The 23,258-nt window shown below is 56.7% G+C and overlaps 1 protein-coding gene across 2 annotated transcripts in view; it reads right to left on the bottom strand.

The window, feature by feature from the left end:
* LPCAT1 (lysophosphatidylcholine acyltransferase 1) overlaps positions 1 to 23,258 on the bottom strand; it is a 66,220-nt gene that overhangs the window by 33,923 nt on the left and 9,039 nt on the right. For both annotated transcript variants that reach the window (XM_078365946.1, XM_035291806.3), the window contains 2 exons: positions 11,564 to 11,706; positions 3,580 to 3,794 (listed from right to left, as the gene is read on the bottom strand). In XM_078365946.1, coding sequence (XP_078222072.1) covers positions 3,580 to 3,794; positions 11,564 to 11,697 — 349 coding nt within the window. In that variant the 5' untranslated portion in view covers positions 11,698 to 11,706. The remainder of the gene's footprint in view (positions 1 to 3,579; positions 3,795 to 11,563; positions 11,707 to 23,258) is intronic.

Here is a 23,258-nt window from a genome sequence, read left to right as displayed (position 1 = left end):
CTGTGTGGTCTTTTGGTGCCCACTGTTTTGCCTAAAGCGTCCCATGGTCTTCCCAAGGGCACACCGGGTCTGGAGATCTCACTCTGCCACCTTTGCAATCTGTCAGCTGGTTTGTTTCATGAACAGAGTTGAGATTTCAGAGGTGTCTATACAGCAAAGAAAAAAGTAATGGCGTGGGGGCCTTTCTCCACTCTCAGATGCGTTCAGGGGTCCATCTGGGGGGTGCGGAGGGAACATGCGCATCTGAGTGAAGCCTGGGCCGTGCACCTTCAGTTGGGCTGCTGGTGTGCATTTCACACTTGAGCACTGAGAACTGGGTGGCGCTGATGGCCAGGAGCTACAGCTCCTCCCAGGGGGCCCTGAGGAGGGAAGGGCCTCGCTGCACCATACATGCAGCCACACGGGGACTGGCGCATTTTGCCAGCAGGAACGTGACAGCCTTCTGCTGTCTTTTGGGCATTTGAGCCTCAAACTTTCCTTGACAAGGTTTGTAAATTGATGGTGCAGATATGAAGGTCACTGAAACTAATAATGTGAAAATGAAAAAAATCCACTGGGTTGGTCACTCTAATTGGTATTGATACATCTAAAGATGAAAATACTTTGAACACGTTCAACGTTCATGTCTTCAATGAAGTTGCGAGTTGTCAAAGGGTCCATGACAGGAACCAGAAGTTGCACAAGCTGGGACCAGATGAGATGTCTCTGAGCTGGAGCCTGGAGAGATGTCTCTGAGCTGGAGCCTGGGAAGATGTGTCTGAGCTGGAGCCTGGGGGAGATGTCTCTGAGCTGGAGCCTGGGGAGATGTCTCCGAGCAGGAGCCTGGGGGAGATGTCTCTGAGCTGGAGCCTGGGAGACGGTTCTGAGCTGGAGCCTGGGGAGATGTGTCCGAGCTGGAGCCTGGGGGAGATGTCTCCGAGCTAGAGCCTGGGGGAGATGTCTCTGAGCTGGAGCCTGGGGAGATGTCTCTGAACTGGAGCCTGGGGGAGATGTCTCTGAGCTGGAGCCTGGGGAGATGTGTCTGAGCTGGAGCCTGGGAGACTGTTCTGAGCTCCTGAATCAGAGTGTGCTCTGGGTTCACAGTGGAAGAGCCATCAGCCACGCCCCAGGATGACGGCCCTTTCAGGACGGCAAGGAGTCAGAGTGGTTCCTGCTAAGTTTGAGCTCTAAATTAAATTTCTGACAAGCGTGTTTGTCACTGTCTTTTCCCTTGCAGGTCTGTGGACGCTCTGAAATGATGAGGAACACACAGCTCCACGAGGGCCCCATGCACAGTGGCATGGCTCCTGCTGTGCTGAGATGAAGCTGGGTGCTGGGTTACCAGGGTCGGTCCTGAAGAGGTGGAATCCTGAGCCCTCCAGAAAAAAATCGAACTACAGCGCTCAAACATCCCTTCACGCCAGCAATCTCCGCAGGGAGGCGCCGAGGGGCACAGGGAGAACCTGGCCAATGCTCGACTTCACTCTGGGCGGGCCAGCCCCCTCTCCAAAGACCCCTGCAGCTGCGAGGGTTCCTGGGCACACAGCTCCACAATGCACCTCCCTGAACGGAGGATGAAGGACCGTGGGCCTCTCTGCCACCGTAGAGGCGCAAATGTGGTCTCTTGGGTGTGCCGGCAGCGTAGGATGCAAAGGGTGCTGACTGGCTCTGGGGCTGCCCAGCGGGCCAGTGGAGCTTAGAGCGAGGAAACCTGTGTGTCAGAGCCGGTGCCGTCACCTGCATGGTGACTGTAGCCCCGTCTTGCCTCAGCCTCCTCCAGGCTTCCTCTGCCAGCTGAGTGCAGCCAGCCTCAGAAACTCCACTCCCATGAAGGGTCACCCCCAGTCTCCAGGCCTGACCCATGCAGACACAGGCCACCTACAACTGCCCAGCTGCAGGCACAGCCTGGATACCCTCTGGCTGCTACAGGTTCAGTGCCCGAGGGCAGTGCTGGGCTTCTTCACCCCACTTCCAGCCCTCCTATCCCAGCTGTGGCCGAGATCCTCAGTGGTCAGCACCACAGAATGTGCCACCCCCAAATATTCTCTATAAAACTGTCACACGAATGCTAACATCAGGAGCTGTGTGGAAACTCAGAGCCAACAGGAGCACCAGGTGCTCCTGAAAATTACCCTAGCCACGGGCGATGCCCCTCCTCCTCCCGGGAAGCTCCTGCCCTCGGCACTTCCCCTTGCCAACACAGGACCCGCTGTGCCCCAGAACCTGCTGTGCTGATGTCCCCGTGAAGAAAGCACGGGGACAGAGCAGGCCCAGCCACCCTGGAGAGCACCGAGGACAGAGCTCTGGTGGGTCCGCGCTGCGCACAGGCAGGTGAGGGGCAGGCAGGGCTCCAGGGCTCCCTACAGTCCTCACAGAGCAGCAGGCCTCTGCTGACCCTGGAATCTGGGAATGGGACCTTATTTGGACACAGGTTTTTCAGAGGTAATTCATTAAGAATCTCAAGATGAGAGCATCCTGGATCACCCAATGACTGGCCCTTACAAGAGACATGCAGAGGAAGCCAGGCAGTCGACCACTGAAGCAGAGGCAGAGCCACTCGGCCACAGCCCAGAATTGCCTGCAGCCCCCAGAAGTGGGAAGAGGCAGGAAGGGGACCCCCACGGCCTTCGGAGGGAGTGTGGCCCGCACACGCCTTGATTTTGAACATCTGGTCCCCAAATGATGAGAGGATGAATCTCTGTTGCACTGAGCACCCAGCCTTGGTGAGGTCCCAGCGGCACCAGAGGCTCAGGCCCCTGGGTTCGCCGCACAGCCCCGGAGCACAGGCAGCCCCGCCAACCTGCTCCCCACGACTTCCATAACTGCCGTCTGATAAAGGGAGCCACCCTTGCCAAAGAGACCTGGAGCAAGCACTGCAGCCTGTTATGACAGTGAGGGCACTCACGAGCCAATAAAATTAAAACCACAACAATGAAAATTACACAAGAAACCACAACAAAAAAAAATGGGACACAAGGCCAACGTGCTGGCTACAGGGGTTCCGATCACTCCTAGCTATGCGGTGGTGGGGCCTCACTCCCGGCAGCGAGCGGGGGGGGGGGTCCCTCAATCCCGGCAGGGGGGTCTCTCAGCAGTGTGTGTGGGGGTTCCTCAATCCCGGCAGGGGGGTGTCACTCCCAGCAGTGTGTGTGTGTGGGGTCCCTCAATCCCAGCAGGGGGTCTCACTCCCAGTAGTGAGTGTGGGAGGGTCCCTCAATCCTGGCAGGGTGGGGGGGTCTCACTCCCAGCAGTTAAGCTGGGGGGGCATCCCTCACTCCCGGCGGGGGGAGGTCTCACTCCCAGCAGTGCAGGCGCTGGGGGGGTACTCAATCCTAGCAGGGGGGTCTCACTCCCAGCAGTGTGGGGGAAGGGTCCCTCATTCCCAGCAAGGAGTGGGGGTGGGGTCCCTCACTCCCAGCAGGAGGGGAATCTGGAGGGGAATCTCTTATTTCCAGTGAGGGGTGGGGGACCTCTCATTCCCAGTGGGGTGGGGGGCCCCTCATTCCAGCAGGAGGGGAATCTCTTATTCCCAGCAGCTGGGGGGGATCTCTCATTAGGAGGGCGGGGGTCCCTCACTCCCAGCAGGAGGGTCTCACTCACTTCCCCAGATCGGGATGTCTCTGCTCTCTGCCTTCATCACGATGGAGGACATGGTCATGGTCACCGGGATGGCGTCGAAGTAGGACGAGTGTGGTGCTAGTGTGAGGATGGCCGCCTCGGCGGGCAGTGCCTGCCGTCCCTTCACGGCCACCCAGTGGAAGCCGCCGGCAAACCACATGGTGCGCATGATGGCCTTCAGCAGGAAGTCCACAACCCTGCAAAAGAGGGCACTGTGTCACGCGGGCACATGGGCACAGGTCTGTGGTCTCAGAGGCCGCATGAAGTATGTGGCAGTCCCATGGGAGGACCCTCCAGGGCACAGTGCAGGCCACGGGCTTCCTGCGGTCGCTGCTGTTGGGACATCCACTTAAGGGAAGAAAAGACACTGAGCCTTCCCAGCCTCTGCCTGTGTCCTCGCCAGCAGCGCCCTCACCTACGAAGGAGACCCTGCGCCCTGTGTGGAGGGCACAGCCACGTGACAGGCAGTGACTTCTGAACACAGACAGTACAAGCTCCAGGGCAGAAGGCCTCACGACCTTGAGGTTGGCAGCTTACTTATCAGCATCCTGTTATTTGAAATGGGAAAACATTAAAACTCCTAAGATGCATATTGAAACATGGAGGGGCCCGGAGCGGAGAGCAAAGCCCAGACCAGTGTGTGAACTTCCCCATCTCATCTCCACGAGAAGCCCGGGGTTCCCACAACCAGGCGCTGTGTGATTACAGTGAGCTGCTTCCAGAAGAAATTAGATGGCCAGTAAACTTGGAAAATAAAGCAAAAATCAGCCTCGTTAACTGAATGTGTGTACTATTTATCTCTTTCTAAAATAGGTTCAAATTAAGCCTTTTAAATGTGTGTATTCTCTTTCCTACGAGGCTGCAAATCAGGCTGTTATTCCACACATCATGGAACCACGGTTCGGCAGATGGTGTGGGAGAGGCCACAGGCTGCGCACACCTCGTCCACAGAGAACAGGATCCACCTCCCTTAGGAGCCACGTCTCACTAGGTCACCGGGTAAAACCACTACAAGGAGAAACAAGAGCCTGAAGCCTTCCTGGACCGACATTCCCACGGGATGTGGGATCCTCTCAGGAGCTTCTAGGACAGGGGTCCCCACGGACCTGAGCCGAGGCAGTCTCTAGAATAGCACAGAGCCTCTCAGGGGCCACCTCAGAGCGGCCTTTGTGTGCACAGATGGTAAACAGTGCTGCAGTTAGGCATGGAGACGCTGGGACCAACCCAGGATGCTGCTTTCTAGAGTGAGGTGGGAGTACACAGGCTGCACTCCTTCACCACCCAATCAGCTGAACATTTACAAATGTACTTTTCTGGCCAGGTGCGGTGGCTCACACCTGTAATCCCAGGACTTTGGGAGGCCAAGGATGAATCACTTGAGGTCAGAAGTTTAAGACCAGCCTGGCCAACTGGCGAAACCCCGTCTCTACTAAAAATATAAAAATTAGCCAGGCGTGGTGGTGCACGCCTATAATCCCAGCTACTCAGGAGGCTGAGGTGGGAGAACAGCTTGAACCCAAGGGGAAGAGGTTGCAGTGAGCCGAGATTGGACCACTGCACTCCAGCCTGGGCGGCAGAGTGAGACTCCATCTCAAAAAAACTAAACTAAACTAAAATAAAGATAAAATGCACTTTTCCATACACATGCTGTTTTCCACAGTAAAAACAAGTACCAAAACAAAAGCCGACAGACAGCAATTGATGTATAAGATGGAAGACACAAGGCAGCGGTGGAAGGAGAAGTGAGGTGGCAGAGGAGGCTGCAGAGGAGGCTGCGGAGGAGGCAGCAGGGGAGGCTGTTGGGGAGGCAGCAGGGGAAGGAGAAGTGAGGCGGCGGGGAAGGCTGCGGGGGAGGCAGCAGGGGAGGCTGTTGGGGAGGCAGCAGGGGAAGGAGAAGTGAGGCTGGGGCAGAGGTAGTGGGGGAGGGAGAAGTGAGGCTGGGAAGGAGGCTGCAGAGGAGGAAGAAGTGAGGCTGCAGAAGCTGTGGGGAGGCACAAGTGAGGCTGTGGAGGAGGCTGCAAGGGAAGGAGAAGTAAGGCGGAAGAGGAGCCTGCAGAGGAGGCTGTGGTGGGCACAGGAGCTGGTCCCGGGCAGGCTCAGAGGCAGGAGAGAGGAGAGCAGGGTAAAGGGATCAAATCCCGGGCCGCCTTGGAGGAATACTCTCTCCAGCTCCCAGACGGAACTGCAGGGTCAGAGGGTGCTCAGGGGAAATGTATTGGGTGTGGGGGCAGGGAAAAAGCAGCCTCAGCTCTTCTCTGAAGACCTTGGAGGAATTTTACACCCAAACTATCCATGTGGAAAACCCAGGCTGCTGGTACCGATCATGGTCTCAGAGAAGAGTTCTGCTTGCTGTGGGGTGGGAGACCCAGCACCCGCTCACCCCAAGGCAGAGGCAGCGAAAGCCTGAGGTGCTCAGGTGCCTGGACAGCCTGTTCCCTGGGGAATGTGAATGGGGGATGGATCTATCTGCACACCCAAGTGGGGATCTCCTCAGCACATCTAGGAAATCCACTCCATCCTATCATACTTGCGTGGACGACACCCACAAACCCCGAGACGTGTGAGCAGAGTGGCCACATGGCAGAGAAGTGGAGCCCTGACCTCCAAGAGACAGACAGGGTGGGCATCAGAAGAGGGGCGCAAAACATCCACCATGCTTGCCAAAAGTCAGGAAGAACAGGGTGCGCTGAGGAGCATCAGGGAACAAAACCCTCTCAGAAACCAACACTCTCACTGGGGACAAGCAACTCACAGGAAAGCCTGGAAAACGAGGGGGAGGAAATCTCCTGAAACAAGCAGGCAAGAAAGGAGGAGGGCTGCTGAGGCCTTCACCCCTACAGACAGCCGGTGTGTGGGGGTGGGCAGGGAGGCTGCACATCTGAGTGTGAAGGGCATTTGCAGGCCACAGCTCTGCAGGTTCCAAAGGTTCTGTGAGTCGAGGCAGGAGGTGGAGCGGAGCCGGCCCTGGGGAGGACAGCTGCCTGAGTGCTGGCTACAGTGCGAGGGGGTGGGGAGGCCAGGGAAGGGGCCCTGGGGCCATATCTGGGGGGGTCTCAAGGAGCCAACTCTGCAGCTTCATGTGGACCTGCCTAGCAGCGTCAGGGACGGCCCCTGGGCAGCTGGTGGTAGAGCTGTGTTGGACTGCGGGCGTGGAGGGGCAGCCCCAGGATGAGATGCAGGTGGCAGGAGCTGCTGGCTTCCAGGAGACCAGAGAAAGTGGTCTGATGTTCAAGTTCAAGCTCCAACATCCAGGCCAATGTACACAGAGTACCTAGAGTCATCATGTGGATGGAATTCCCAAACTTGGGAACGGAAGTTCCCCCCACACAGCATCCAGGAAAGGGTACCCACAATCTGAACCATCCAGTTGGCTCAGGGACAGCCCCTGGAGGGCCTGGCCAAGCTCAGAACTTGGCCCATGGTCAAAGATTCAGGGCCAAATGGTTGGGTTTTGCAAAACGACGCTACAGTTTTTACAACACTGTGTCTTGAAAGTAACTTAAAATAGTGCCTTTTGCAAAACTGTGTCATTCTTTCACTGAAAACCTAACATTTTTATTTTAGGAAGGTTTGAATGACACTAACTTACATTCAGCAAAAATGCTTCAATTCAACATCAATCTATTGGAAACTGCAGAGCAGCGCAGAACGTGAGACAAGTCCCCCCCAACTGCATAATTATTATTCAGCTGTACACTCTGAATCTGTTATTTCAAATCCAGCTTTTTCCTGATCCCTTGCGTCCCTAACTACGGGGCTTTTGTGACTAGAGTTCCCCTTGGGGAATTCAGAATTCAGGTTTTGTTCTCTCTTCTGTTTCCCTTCAAGCACCAAGCCAAGCCCGGGACTGTGTACCAAGGGAGCTTTCATAAGGGCTGCTGACGGACGCACCAGGGCTCCCGGGGTGGATCCAATGCCTTGCAGCACGTGCAGCTCAAGTACCGACAAGCATCGGGGCAGACTTACGCATCGGCACACATGCACACCTGCACACACACAGACATCGCTCTCATACATACATGCACACACACTCACATGCACAGACATCACTCTCATAGACACACTCATATACACTCACATGCACTCACCTGCACACACATGCGTATTCACACACAGGCATCACTCATACACACATACACACATGAACACACACCTGTAAACACGTGCAGACATCACTCTCACTCATACACACATGCACACATTTACCTGCACATACGTGTGCACATTCATAGACACCACTCTCACTCATACACACATGCACACACACCTATAAACACGTGCACATTCACACAGACATCACTCTCATATACACATGCACACATTCACCTGCACATGTGTGCATTCACACACACACAGACCGCTCACACTCACACACATGCACACACACTCCCCTGCACACACATGTGCACATTCAGACATCACTCTTATAGACACACTCATACACAAATGTACACACATTCACATACACACACATGCACACATTCACACGCATTGTTCTCATACACACATGCACACATTCACCTGCATACATGTGCACATTCACACAGATATCGCTCTCAGACACACATACATGCACATTCACCTGCACACACATGTGCATTTCACATACAGCCAAATTACATGCAGACATCGCCCTCATACATTCACACATGCACCCACACTCACCTGCACACATGCACATTCACACACATACCAGTGCTCTCACAGACACATATGCACACATACATGCACACACACACTCTCATACATATGTACCCACAAGCATCCATGTAGACTCTTGCAGAGGCTGACACACTCACCTGCACACAAATGTGCACACATTCACATGCATACATACATTGCTCTCAAACTCACAAATATGCACACCAACATATGTACACATATATTCTCATACACGTGTACACACATACATATGTGGACACATACACATGCACACTGGGACATATATACAAATACATGTACACACAGACAACACTCATACACATGTACACACGCTGCCATACATGTACACATTGTGCACACGATACACATCATACACACATATACATGCACCTGCACATGTACACACGTGCAATACACACATGTGCACAGCACATGCATGTACGTATTCTCATAGACATACATTCTTGCGCCGGCTGCTCACACACACACACACACACATGCAACCACACACATATGCACATGTACCTACTCGAGCATGCACATACACACATGCATGCACACTCACACATGCATAGGTACGCACACATGTGCACACTGTCTCACACACTCTGCACACATACACAGAATGATACACAGTGAGTCTCCACAGACCCAGAGGCCCAGAGATCTCATGAAGTGGAGGTGACAAAAATTCCAACATGTCACTGTCATGGGACACTCGATGTGTGCATGAGACATACACATGAAAGCACCTCTGAAGCAGGGCTGCTGGAATGAGAGTTCGCCGTGGTCCATTTATGATGTGATGAAGCCAGACAAATTATTCATAGACAAGAAAAGCCACCAGGGTTAGCACTGGGAAATGGAAAACTGCCCCGAGCCATCTATTTTGAAAAAGTCAGAGTCTGCGAGTGCGCAGGGCTCCCATCTCCCAAGATAGAACAGAGGCGGCGGGGAGCTTGGCCCAACAAGGACACGGGGAGTGAAGGGAAAGGGTGCCAGGAAAGCCACGAAGCCACTGAGGGCCACAGCACCACATCCACCAGGTCACTGCAGCCTGCCGACACCAGAACCCCCGCTCTCTCGCTGTGGCTTCTCAACTCAGCAAAACTGAAAGCCTGACTCGGACTGGCCTTGATTTATTTTGCTTGGTTATATATTGGGTACCCAATTCCTGTTTTATGGTTCGAACATTTGAAGAACAACCCTCAAGATAAAGCATGTTCTTCAAAAAGAATTTAAAAAATTTAGAAAGGCAAAATGAAGAACCAAAGCCAGTGATGATCCCATTGGCCCTAAATAACCCAGGCTGCCCTGGGTTGCCACCATCCAGCAAGCCACCTGACGTCCACCCACTCAGCAGGGCCCAGAGTGAGGGCCCTCCAACGTCCAGGCTGCCCCTCAACTGCGACTGCGCCGTGTCTGCACAGAGCAGCACAGCAAACCCGGGACCCCGAGTGGCCGTCTTCCCTGCACCTAACTGCGTGTCCGAGCGTGGCCCCGGGTATCCAGCAGATGTCGGCTCCCATAAGCTTCTTAGTGGTGAAAACTTTCTTGTACATACAGCCTATAGATCAGACAGCTTCCAGAGAAACCAGGGGCCTGGGCACGCCCACTCTACCTGTCAGGGGCCACGCCGTGATTGCATCAGACTCTCGGCCACATGGCCTCTGTCCCGACCACTGGGCCTGGCTCCCCAGGAATGCTGCCCTGAACATCACTCAGGTGAGTGGGTGTGCCCACACTCGAGTAAAACTTTACTTACAGGCAGGCAGCAGCCTCCATTCACTACTAATATTCCTGTGTGTGAATAAGAGATTGAGGGAGCCCTTTCAGGATGGCGAGGTGTTAACCACACATGGAAGGGTGGTCTGAGCAGAGGTTACAGGACATGAGTGATGACTTTTAAGACACTGAAAATATTTATGGTATCTCAACACTTTCATTTGCTAATGGCAGACACTTGGAGTGAAAGCACGGCTTTAGGAATTTAAATGAAACAAGACAATACAGTGATTAAGTTTAATTTCTGTGGTCTCTTTGGGATCTTTAGTTTGGAGGTATTCCTCATCACGTAGATGTGCTTTGCCTATAGTCCAGGCTGAAAAGCTAAGAAGTGTGTATGTCCACAAAGCAAGGGAAAGACGTGGCCCTGCAGGGGTGGTGTTTGTGTGTGGGAGGGGGTGCGGGGGGGAGCAGGCCGGTAAGGGAAAAGACGTGGCCATGCAGGGGTGGTGTGTGTGTGGGGGGGGCGGAGGGAGCAGGCCGGTAAGGGAAAAGACGTGGCCCTGCAGGGGTGGTGTGTGTGTTGGGGGGGCGGTGCAGGGGGGAGCAGGCAGGTAAGGGAAAGACGTGGCCCTGCAGGGGTGGTGCCGGGGGGGGGGGCGGGGGAGCAGGCCGGGCCAACAGCCACTGACATGCAGCCGTGGAGGGCGGGGGAGGACCCGAGACTCCTGTCCAAAGGCAGAGCTGGGCCTGACTCCAGCCAGTTGCTGGCCCTGGGGAGCAGGCCCGCTGGCCGGAGCTTCTGCTTTTCTAAGACTGGCCGGAAATGGGGATTTTGATGTCAAGTCACTGGACCTTTATGATGAGGCAACCTGTTTCCACTTAGTCCACTTTTAATCAGACCAGGTTGGCAGGAGATGCCCCGGCAGTCGCCTGTCCCACAAGCAGCTGTTCCCCTCACTGCTGCTGCTCTTCCACCTGGAAGAGAGCCCCTCCCAGGACCACGGCACCCATACCAGGTCCAGTTGCCTCTGCATGATGGCCACTAGGTGGGGACCTCCCTAGGCAGGAGGCTTGTGCCACTGTGGTGCCTGTCGGTGCAGCCCAAGAGGCCGTCCGCTCACAGCCTGAGGGTCTGGAGGAGGCCACCATGGGCAGGGCCAGAGCTGAGGGTCTGAGGCGGGAGGGGTGAGGGGGCTGGCAGTCACAAAGCCAGGAGAGGGTGCCTGGAAGCCTGACTTCCATCAGCCACAGGGAGCCCCGGCAGGTTCTGGAGCAGAGAAGGCCCTGGTATAGGGGGATGCCTCCGCTCAAGGATGTAAAACAGTGGCCACACGGCCTGCAGAGCCCTGGAAAAGGAAGGCTCAGAGCAGGACTGTGGCGAAGGTGCGGAAGGAGGAGGCAGCAGGGAGGCGACGGAGTCCCCGCTGGGAGTGGGCAGCCCTGGTGGACGCTGGGCTCAGAAGGGAGGGACAGATGGGCTAGGGCAGACAGGCACAACCCCACTGTGAGAACAGGTTCCCGCTGTTTGGCCGAGTGACCCCCGTCATGAGCAGAGCACAGCATGGGCGCAACTTACTTCCTCCACAGGGCCAGGGGCTGCTCAGGTTCCTTCTCTGCAGAGCCCAGGGATGCAACAAGTGCCAGGGGCCAGGCCAGCAGCATCATGGCGGCGGCAACCAGGAGCCGGACTGGGAAGAGTGTCAGCGTCATGAGGGCCACCTGCAGACAGAGGGGGTGTTATTTGGAGAATCCACGTGGGACACCAGCCAGCTCCCCATCGGGTAGAAGCCAGCCCAGGGGTACAGCACGGAGTGAAGAGCTGGGGAGGGGCTAGCCGCCACACAGCTGACCAAGGCAGACTGACACTGAGCAAGGCTGAGTAAGGCTGACTGGTGCTGACCAGCCCTGACCAAGGCTGGCTGAGCTGACACTGACCAGTGCTAACTGACACCCTCCATGCCCACTGCCAGCTTTGTGCCTCCTTACAGGAGCCATGTGCAAGTGCCTTGGGAACCACACAGTGGAGCTCCCCCCTATAAATTCAAGGGCCCCTCTGACCCATGGTGCATGCCCCCAGGCAGCTCTGCCCCCCAGGATGCACTCCCAGCCCCCAGGCCTCACTCAGCAGTTTCCCCTGACATCGTTTATGTGGACGTTAGAGTGCATATGCCGGCCTAGGCAGTGTTGGTGACATGGGGAGGTAGCTGGCCTGGAGCTTGCAAGGTTGGCCCTCGGACCACAGAGATGGCAGAATTAAGATGTGACTTTCCAGCCTGTGGAAGACCCGGTGTAGGAGAGTGGACTGGCAGGAGGGCGGTGGCCTAGGACAGTTTGGGGGCTCAGGAAGGCCCCAAACCAGGGCAGGCCCCCAACCAAGGCAGGCTGAGGCTACAGGATCCCAGGCAGCCCAGGGTCCGAGAATGGAGGTCCCTCTGGGAGATGGGAGGACTCCGTGCAGAGGGGCTTTGGGTGAGGGGAAGCACCAGTCCTGTGGGCAGGTTTTGTGCACAGAAGACAGAGAAGACTGAGGAGACGCAGAGGCGGTGGGCTCCCCTCGCGGCAGCCATCCCTCATTTCTGACACCTGTCATGATAGCGCTCCCACTGTTTCCTTGGTTTGTCCCTAGATTCTTTCAGGTGCTCAACTGAGACCAGCAGAGCCCAAGAGAAACTTAATGCCAGCCACATGCGTAATTTTAAATTTTCGAGCGGCCACATTGAAAGGTAATGATGATTTAATATACAGTTCATTTTGGCCAATATATCTGAAATATCATTTCAACACATACTCAACATAGAAGTTGCTCCCGGCTGGTTCGCATTTTCTCGTGCTGTCTTGGATGTGCAGGGTGCATTTCACTGTCACGGCCCACGCCATCCATGTCCCCACCCCTTCAGTGTCCAGAGGTCAGGCCAGCCTGACGGGCGCAGATCTAAACAGTTTGCTTTGCCAGAGATGATGCCCTCTAACTTCCCTCTCCTTCCCCTGCTCCAGGGGCTGCTCCTCACCCCGGCTGGGCCCCGTCTCAGCGTCACGCTCACTGCGCCCAGCAACCACAAACCTGTTATCCCGCCACTGGTGGGGACTGTCACTGTTCAGCATCATGCTACTGGCACACGGCAAACGTCCTTTACTGCGGGAAACCGTCCCAGGTCTCGTCCTTCACGAGTTTTGTTTTGCTTTAAATCGTGACTGGGGGTGCTGAGCTTTATCAGAGGTCTTTCCCACCTCTACGGGAGAACCGCGTGCTGTTCCTCACGTTAATCCGTGAATGTGGTGCCTCACAGCCAAGGTCTCTGATAGCAAGAGCTGCCTTCAGTGCTAGGCGGCTCCCTGTTAGGGCTGTTTCTTAAAAGGAATTGCTGGGTTTGCTGGCTAACAGGTGCTCGGGACTGTGACCAGCAGCTGTTAAGTATGACGCGCCTGTCACTTCCTCCCGGCAGCTTCCTCGTGTGGTCGCCTTATGAAACTGGCGTGCGGCCATGCCCACCGGCAGCTCCTGCCTGCGGCTTCACTGTGCCCAGCCCTACTGTGCAGGGTCTCTCTTTCTTCTTGGGTTAATTTCACTGTTGTTGTCAATGAGGAAATCGCTCCTGGAAGGTTTTGGCGTATTTTTCCCTCCTGCTACCAACATTTCCCAGCTGCCTTTCAGATAACGGAGCAAAGCTGCCCACCACACTCTCCTGTAGATTTACACGAAGCCTGCTCTCTGGTTCCGTGCGTGCCTACCAAAACTTCTAAACCGACGCCACCAGATACTTTTCTATTTTATCAATCTGTTTGCAGAACCATTTTAGATCTGTTCATTCTCTCTGTTGTGACCAAATCATATTAATCTCGACTCTTACCAGTTCCTCTTTCTTCTGCTTTGAATTTAGTCAAATGTCCTTTTTAACTTCTTGACGGAAAAGCCTGCATTGTTATTTTCAGAAATACCTTATTTCCTGATACTCACACTAGAACACAGGTTCCCTTGAGGACCACTTGATTTAATCCCCAAGTCTACAGGGCAGCCTTTCCTTTATCTGTAAAAAAAAAAATTTTTTTTTTTTTTTTTGAGATGGAGTTTCGCTCTTGTTACCCAGGCTGGAGTGCAATGGCGCGATCTCGGCTCACCGCAACCTCAGCCTCCCGGGTTCAGGCAATTCTCCTGCCTCAGCCTCCCAAGTAGCTGGGATTACAGGCACGCGCCACCACGCCCAGCTAATGTTTTGTATTTTTAGTAGAGACGGGGTTTCACCTTGTTGACCAGGATGAAAATTTAGTTTTAAGTATTGCATCCTTTCCCATCTTTTGTTACTGTTTCATATTTTGTTGCAGGGGAGGAGGACGCAGCCTCGGCCTTCAGCCCACGTAGGCCTGGTCCAGGGCCGCTGGCTGGGAAGAGGCCGCTGCAGAGCACAGGAGGCTGGCTCTGCTGTTAAAGCCAGCAGCCGGCCGCCTCTTCCCGATGTGCACAGAAACTAAGTTACGGGGTAAGTTTATTTCTTATTCCCATAAATTGTTCTCAGAACCTGTTGGCTCCCGGGCACACGCTATGAAGTGCTGATAAGGAGCACTAAGACAAAGTCTCAGAAGTTCCTTACTCCGACCCTGTGACCTTGGTGGTCTCTGCTCACAGCCTGCTTCCCTCCGCCGCCAGTGCGGCAGCCAATCCCACTACCAACACCGCTTCCACAGACAGTGGAATAAAATCACAGCGACCCATGACATTTCTGACCCAGCACCGACCGCCAGGCCATTCCGTCCCCAAACACCGGGCACGAATGAGACCTGGGTGGCCAGGCCCTGCCTGCATCCAGACGGTCAAGCTGATGGTTCCTTAGCACACGGGGTTCACTGGGCCACTCAGTGGGGGATGCACTGTGTGACCACGTGAATCCCTGCATCTCCTCCTGTGTGCAACGGCGAAGACTGACCACGTGACCTTCGCCCCACACATCCCTGCGCCTGCTCCTGTGCTCATGGGGAAGACTGCGTGACCCCCTGAACCTCAGCCTACACATCTGTGCACAGGGAAGACTACGTGAACACGTTATCTACTGTGCCTGACCACGTGACCCTCCCCACCCGTCAGTGCACCTCTTCCTGTGGGATCCCAGAAGGCTGCCAGACCCCGTGTATATCCATGCGCCTGCTTGTGGTGCATTGGGGAATGCGGCCCGTGCTTCTGAGCTCAGCGGCAGGTGGGAGAGGGGCCTGTGAGCCACAGTTGCAATGGCTGACCCTGGGCCAACAGGGCTGATGAGTGGAGGGTGGAGATTGAGATGGAACACAGCCAGAGAGGAGCTCCCCAGGCCTCCGGCAGTGCTATGAAAACTGCTTGGAGGGGGCCTCCAGGAGCCCCAGGGAGGAGGAGGAGGAGGAGGAGGAGCAGTGCTCCTGGTGAAGAGCCCAGGCATCCCCACGGCTCTGCCTTTCCCCTCGCCCAGCTCTAGGCCCGTGCACTCTTTTCTCTGCCAGGCTTGGCCCACCCACAGGAGCCAGGCGCCCTGACCAAGGGGAACAGGACTGGGGAGTCTGCTGTGGCTCCTTCCAGAAGCTTCTGTGCTCCCAGCACCTTCTGTCTATCTGTCTCCCCTACAGGCCCCACCCCTACATCCAGCCTCAGGCACACCCACTGGGCTCCCTCCATTCCTCATGCCCCCAAGGCCTGGTGCAGATCGGTTTGGATGGACTCTGTGACTCCTGAGTCCACAGAGGAGATGCCAGTGTGGCAGAGAAGCAGACAGAAGCTGGTTGGGGCGGCTGCAGCAGCCAAGCCCCTCAGTGCTGGCAGGGGTGGCAAAGGGAGGTGCTGGGCAAGCAAAGTGGTTCTTAGAAAATCCTGGCCAGACCAGAAACTCCCAGAACAAAGGGCCTCTAAGGAAAGGGGGCTGGCCCTGCAGTCTCCCAGGCAGCGTCACTGGAGACTCAGGGCACTAAGTGGCTGCACTGGGCACAGCCATTCCTCCCCGAGGCAGCTTGGTAGTGGCCAGAGAGAGCAAGCGCACGTGTACAGACCAGAAGCCATAGGGATGCCTGGCAGAGAAGGCAGGGTTTATAGCATAAGCCTCACCCAAGCGAGGCCCCGCACCCTCTCCCCACCCAAGCGAGGCCCCACACCCTCTACCCACCCAAGCGAGGCCCCGCACCCTCTCCCCACCCAAGCGAGGCCCCGCACCCTCTCCCCACCCAAGCGAGGCCCCGCACCCTCTCCCCACCCAAGCGAGGCCCCGCACCCTCTCCCCACCCAAGCGAGGCCCCGCACCCTCTCCCCACCCAAGCGAGGCCCCGCACCCTCTCCCCACCCAAGCGAGGCCCCGCACCCTCTCCCCACCCAAGCGAGGCCCCGCACCCTCTCCCCACCCAAGCGAGGCCCCGCACCCTCTCCCCACCCAAGCGAGGCCCCGCACCCTCTCCCCACCCAAGCGAGGCCCCGCACCCTCTCCCCACCCAAGCGAGGCCCCGCACCCTCTACCCACCCAAGCGAGGCCCCGCACCCTCTACCCACCCAAGTGAGGCCCCGCACCCTCTCCCCACCCAAGCGAGGCCCCGCACCCTCTCCCCACCCAAATGAGGCCCAGCACCCGGGTTCAGAGGCTCCCATGGAAGCCCCCTTGGTGTGTTCACCAGAGGCAGCAGGGGCAGTGTGTGGCCCAAGATATCACTGCAAGTCGTGGACAGGGACAAGCAGACCGTCACATGGACAAGGAGGGCAGCTGTGGGGAGCTGGAGCAGCCACCAGGCAGTGTGGCCAGGGGCTGGATGGAGGGAGAGGGAGGGACTCAGCGAGGAGAATACGGGCCACGCTTCCAGTGACCATAGGTTGGGCCACCACGCGGCAGCTAACTGGATGCTGTGGATGCCTGCAGACGCCGAGACCTGCACTGTGGAAGACAAGCTGCTGATGGCTGTGGACTGGCTGTCACCATAGGAGCCTGATCACCGTGAGAAACGCCAGTTGGAGGAAGCAATGCGGTCACTGTGTCTGAGCCATAAGTGAGGGTATATAGCATAATCCTTTGAGGAACTGCGTCTGGTCTGAGGCTGAGCTACTTCAGCTACTTGAAAGTTGGCTACAATAAACTGTCCCTTTACAAAAGAAGTGGCATGTATGGGCACTGACAGAGACACAGTACGTTACGTGCTCTGAGCGGCCAGTTCAACCTGGACTTGAAATTCCCGTCCTAACCTGGCACCTTTCCCCAAGCGTCCCCGGCATCCTCAGGATGTCCAGGCAGTGACCTGACCGCATGCACGGGGAGCTTTGGTGCAGACTGCGGCCGCTAGATACCACTTCCCAGCAGAAGGCCCAGGGCTCCTCAGCCAGGCTTGTTCCAGGTCACGGGGGAGAAATGCAGAGATGAAGCCAGAACGGCACCGCACAGCCCATATCAGGGAAGCTGGCAGAGGCTGGGCGTGGGGGCTCCGAGCACCATGGCGCAGCCCACATCAGGGAAGCTGGCAGAGGCTGGGCGTGGGGGCTCCGAGCACCATGGCGCAGCCCACATCAGGGAAGCTGGCAGAGCTCATGTCCGGAGGGCTGGCTGGGGCCCACCCAGCTCTCACACACTTGGGGACAGGTCCAGCAGCAGTCAATGCCAAGCCTGGTACAGGAGCGGCACAGCAGCCCAGTGGGAATCCACTCTCTCTGGGTCTAGATGCAACAACCAGCTTCCAGAAAACCCCAATGACAACATGAAGCTTCAATCAATCAGAAAATGCAGAGAACGCCACAACACACAAAACTCCACAAAACAGCCCAAATCCATCGTAGCAAACAAGCAAGAGCTGGAGGACCCTCTTAATCCACAGGCACCGGAGGCCCGCGGAAGCTCGTTCACACTCTACTTTGTGGGGACAAAGAAGGCGCCCTCTCTATCAACCCAGAGGGGGTCCTTGGCAGACACCAGATCTGCCGGCACCTGGGGCTTCAGCCTTCAGAATGGTGAGAAATCCGTGTCTGCTGTTGAGGGGCCACCCCGTCTGTGGTCCTTTGTGACAGCAGCCACCCAAGCAGGGCGGGCACCGTGGGAGTTCATGTGGCCTGGCCGTACACCATCCTTCTCTGGGCCGGGGACAGGTCTGGGGCCCACTGTATTATGACTGCTTTGGTGTTCTCGGTTGAATTTTGACCCCCTTCCCTACTTCCTGTTGACGTCTCGATCCCCAGGACTCCAGAAGTGACTGTATTTGGAGATGGGTCTTTTTTAAAGAGATGATTCAGGTAGAAAGAGGTCACATGGAGGCCCTGATCCAACCTGCCTGCTGTCCTTATAAGAAGAGGAGATGAGGACAGACACCCACGGAGGACGGCCCTGTGAGGACGCAGGGAGAAGATGCCATCTGTAAGCCCAGGAGAGGCCCCAGGAGGAAGCAGTCCTGCCATACCTAGGTCTTGGACTGTAGCCTCTGGATGGTGAGAGAACGTCTGTGGTTTAAGCCCTGTCTGGGGCACTTTAAGACGGAAGCCTGAGCCTAGAAAGATATTTGACATATGTTTGAAATTGCCCATGATAGACAGTATAAAAGTGGTGATTCTTGTTTTAGGTGTAAACAGGCCCTTCCTAATGTTGGCCTGGAACTCTCGAGAAGTCTGAGTGAAGGCATCGGTGCTCACAATGCCCAGGCCCAGCTCCCTGACGTCAGGCAGCTGGCAAACCCCGCCTTCATCTCTGCCAAGGTCTCCAGAGCCGTCAGCAGTTCAGGGCCCCAGCATCACCTGGCGTTTCACGCTGTGCTAAACCCAGAGACAAGAAGGTCCCCAGAGAACATGTGGTCCCTCTCGTGTGCACACATGCCATTGCAGCGCCCAGCGACATCACAGCTCCTTGAAGCCCGAGTGCTGGAGATGCCACGCTGCAGTGCCCCAGCCAGCAAGAGGAGCTCCAGTGCACCCGCAACAAGGTGGGGGTGGGGGAGCCTTGGAGGGTGCGGGGTTGTGTCACCCAACACAGGCGGTAGGGGCAGACACTGAGCGCCAGCCACTCCTAAGCTCCACGGTCAGCACGGTGGAGGCAGCTCACAGGAATGCTCCTCCTGAAGGTGCAGCCAACATTGCTGCTTTGATTGCGGAGAAAAAAATTCTCCTGATTCCACAGGATATGTGACAGTGCATTTGCAGATCTATGAAAGAATGTCCACTCCTCCCATGGTGAGGGTGTGCAGCAGCGCACACAGGCACCTGCTGTCCAGAGGCTGCTGCAGCCTCATCCCGGCCGTCTCTGCTGCTCAGATGCTTCCGATTCATTCATGAAAAGAGAGAGAGACTGTGCTCACAGAGTGAGTGCTCCGTCTACTCCATCCCTGCACACCATCCTTGGAGGACACCAAAAGGCAAAGAGACCCAGAGACTGAGAGGAAAAGGGAGGGAAGGCATGGGGGTGGGGTTTGCGGGCTGCTCCCGGGAGCGAGGGGCCAGGGCCAATGGCCCTCATCCCACAGCATGGCTCGGGAGCCCAGGTGCTGCACAGCCAGGGAGGGAGGGAGGTGCTCAGTGGGAACTGGTAAAGGTGGGTTCTGGGGAAGGTGAAACTGATTCTGGTGAAACACCTCGCTGCCAAAAGAACCTGCACTGGGCTGGGCTGACTGGGAGGGCCCAGCCTTCCAGTGAGCCCTGGGAGGTGCTCCTGTGTCTCAGAAGGCTCAACACCCTGCTCCTTTGAGAGGTTCCATTGGCTCAAGACAGGAAGAGAAGAGCAGGTGCATGGAGGGTAGGCACTGACCTCCTGTCATGACCCGTCCAGGGCACCGTGTGGGCAGAGGATGCTGGTGATGCCGGGGCTCAGCAGGAGACACCCCTTGGGGCACCTCTCTAGCAGTTCTTCCACCAAGAGCCCAGGTACGACCTGTGCCGCTCAGGGCAAGGCACCTCAGGGGGGCTGGAGGGAAGGGAGGCCCTCGCTGAGACTGGTGCCAGGCGTCCCAGGAGCTGAGCACATGGGCTGGGCGATGGGAAAGGTGGCCCCAGGCTGCGGATTTCATTGCTAGTGGCAGCAGGGCAGGATACCACCCAGGGTGCCACCGGGGACAGGTGAATCAGAAGTCACCTGTGTGACAAGCTCCTCTAGCCAGTCAAGAGAGAAGCTCCGAGCCACAAAGGGCCCCAGGGATGGACCCTGAGGTGGGCGAGATGACCACACAGGGCACCGGGGATAGATCCCAAGGCGGGTGATTTGAGGTCAGAAGCAGCACAGGGCTGGTGCCTTGTGCCACCAGGTCAATGTTCAATTGCAACCCGAGCATTTTCGATGCTCACGGTCCCAGGGGAACAAGCAGAGGTGTGTGACTAGGGAGTGAGGTCATGCACTAGGTGGGGCCTGGGTTGAGAGCTCACAACACAGTGAGGGGCTCCCAGGCCCAGCACCCGCCAAGCCGGCCTCCAGGCGGCAGCACTGAGGCCCACAGCATCCAGCGCCCTGACCTTTGGGCTCCCACAAGTCCTGAGGACACTGCGGCCCAGGGCACAGAGGCACCTCGGCCACCCTCGGATGCTGAGGGGACACACCCAGAGGCCCTAGCCTGTCCCAGTCCAAAAACCCAGAGCACTGGGAGGCAGCCAGCGGGAGCTACTCATGGACACTGCCAAATAGAAGGAAAGGCCAGTGGGACCCGAAGAAGTGGTTTAAGGAACAATACAGCTGTCTAACAGCCAGCCCCAGATAACCCACCCAGGATGGAGTGCGTACGGCACGCCAGTTTGCTGAGCGAGATGCAGAGACGGGTAAGGCCAGGCCGCATTTCCGCAAGTCACCCAAAGGTCGCCTCACTCTCGGAGGAGAAGGCAGACAGAGTCCCGCCAGGGGATGCAGCCGTGTGCCCCAGGAGGCTGGTGCAACCCCAGAAAGCAAAAACAGCCACCCACTGTGGAGAGCCTTGTACGAGTGGGGAAGTGAGGCCAGAGGGGACAACAGGGCAGCCTTCCCGGGTGGTCGCAGGTCAGCGCACGAGCCAGGGCTGCAGGGTGGCTGGCGTGCAGGGGCTGCCCTGGGGGAGGTGGGTGGGTGTCAGGGGATCCACAAGCTTGGGACCCCTCGACTACTGCACTCTCAAGCCCTTGGATGGTGGCCAATACCCCCACACTGACACCCTCAGATGCTACTCAGTCCCCGCAGGTATGCAGGGCTGGCGGGTGACCTACCACCCTGCCAGCTGATGTCCCAAACCCAGCCCCACCCAGCCCTGCTCCAGCCTTCCCTTCTCAGGGTACTACCATTCCTATGGCCCACTTTCTCTGCCACCAACTCCTGTTGGGCCCCCTCCAAAATGGACCCAGCACCCACTCCCTCAGGTGGCCTCCTAGCCTTCTGCCTCTGGGGCCACTAAGGCTGGCTGGCTCTCCTAACAGGGAGAGGGGCCCCTATCTGGCAGGGCAGCTGGAGCGCTGGATGTGCAGGCCCACTGGGGAAGCCAGGGCTCCTCCGGGAGCAAAGGGAACGGCAGCTTCTGGGGCCAGCTCGTGCCGTCCTCAAAGGCCACCCCGGGGGTCTGGTCTCAGTCACCTCCAGACTCCCCTGAGAGGCCCTGGGGACAGGGTCACGGACTTCCTGAAGCAGATTAAAGGTGCAGGGGGTGAGCTGGACCCACTACTCAGGGAGCAATCTTGGTCACTCTTGTTGCTTATGAATTAACAGAAATCGAGCTATTTGTCATCTGATTTAGATGAGACACAATCCCCCAAAACAGGACGAGCGAAGGACCCTGAGCAGTGAGAGGCTCCGCACAGACTTCACAGACTCAGCAGAGCCGCCTGGGAAGGCTTCAGGTCCTAGGACCGCTCTTGACACAGGCAGGAGAGAAAAGTTGCATCTAATTTCATTTTGCTTTTTCCTTTTAGAGAAAGAACGACTTTTGAAAGCACAGCAGTTCTCTCAGGCATCCCAGCGGAGGGAGCAGGCATGCCCTCGGCAAATGAGAGCTGGCGGGAGCTTTGGGACTTCTGACTCCCGTCCAGCACCCACAGACACCAACTGAGCAAGGCAGCGGCAGGAAACGCCCTCCTTTCCCGTCTCCCCCAGTCACCAAAACACCTTTATTCATGCCTTCTGGTCCAAATCAAACGCTGCATTTAAATACGGAATCGGCCATCATGCCCACAATCAATTCTGAGTTACAATACTGAAAGCAGACGCGAAACACAAAAAACTGGCATTGTGAAGCATTGCCGTGGCTCTTCCCTTCGGAGCCCAGGGCCCAGGTGAGGCCTGCAGGAGGTGGGAGGAGCTGCCGGGAGTGCAGGCCACGTCTGCAGGGACGGTCTCATCAGGAGAACGGTTTATTTTTACTGGGTATTCCCACTTCTGTTGTGTAATTTGCTCGTTTACATGAACGTGTATAAAGCTTTTGCCAAATCTGCAGTGGGTGTCTTTGTAATTTTCTCCCTGGCCGGTGAACACCCATTGTTTCCTTGACCTGAGATTTCAGCAACGTCACACTCTGGAGCTTTTCGCCCCCACCCCGTGTGACTCCAAGGAGGCTCTGTGCCTCCCGACGGGAGACGCTCCCCCAGAGCCCGTGCTTACGGCTATATATAAAGCTGTTTCTTCTCTGCTCTCCCACTCACATCTAAAATTAAATATAGCTTTTCTAAAACTGAACTATTTTCCTTTCAAACCCTCAACCAGCCGCACCATCTCACGCTGCTGTCATCGCTACTCCGCAGTCCTCACCAGAACCCTCAGCACCGTTGCCTGCTAGATAAGTGTGTTCAGCAATTCCCTCTGAATTTGCAAATCTGCCCCACAGCCCCACACAGCTCAGTGACTTTCCTAGACCCCTCTATTTTCCATCCGCTGGCGTCTTCCGGGGATGCTGCACACTTCTGCACGGGACCAAAGCCACTCTGCTCTCGGGCATTCCTGCGACATACCACCTTATGACCGGGAAATCCCCACCAACACCCAAGCAGCTGCCCTGTGAGTCCAGGATACAGGGAAGGCCTGGGACCGCTGGCACCAGTGTAGTCACTAGGACTCCATGGCATCATGCAGGTAGCACCCTGGGGTGACACCGACACTGCTTGGGCCCCTGGCATGTGGCCTGGAGGGGTGCGGGTGTCTCTGGAGCAGAGACTGCTCTCTGCAGCTCAGCATCATCATCCCACAGACACTCGGGGGGTCACACTGCCCCAGCCCAAGAGCATCCCCACAGGAGAGCCTCCCTGTTGCTCTCTATCCCTGCAGCACCCAGTGCCTGTGCCTCTTGCAGAATTGTACCCCAACCTCTGGGGAAGCACCCTGCAGTCACCCGAGAAGACACAGCTTGCTGAAGTGCCCAGGGAGGGCCACATC

This window comes from Callithrix jacchus, chromosome 2, assembly GCF_049354715.1.
Source record: "Callithrix jacchus isolate 240 chromosome 2, calJac240_pri, whole genome shotgun sequence".
NCBI classification, from domain to species: domain Eukaryota; kingdom Metazoa; phylum Chordata; class Mammalia; order Primates; family Cebidae; genus Callithrix; species Callithrix jacchus.
This window is presented reverse-complemented; position numbering and strand designations above follow the sequence as displayed.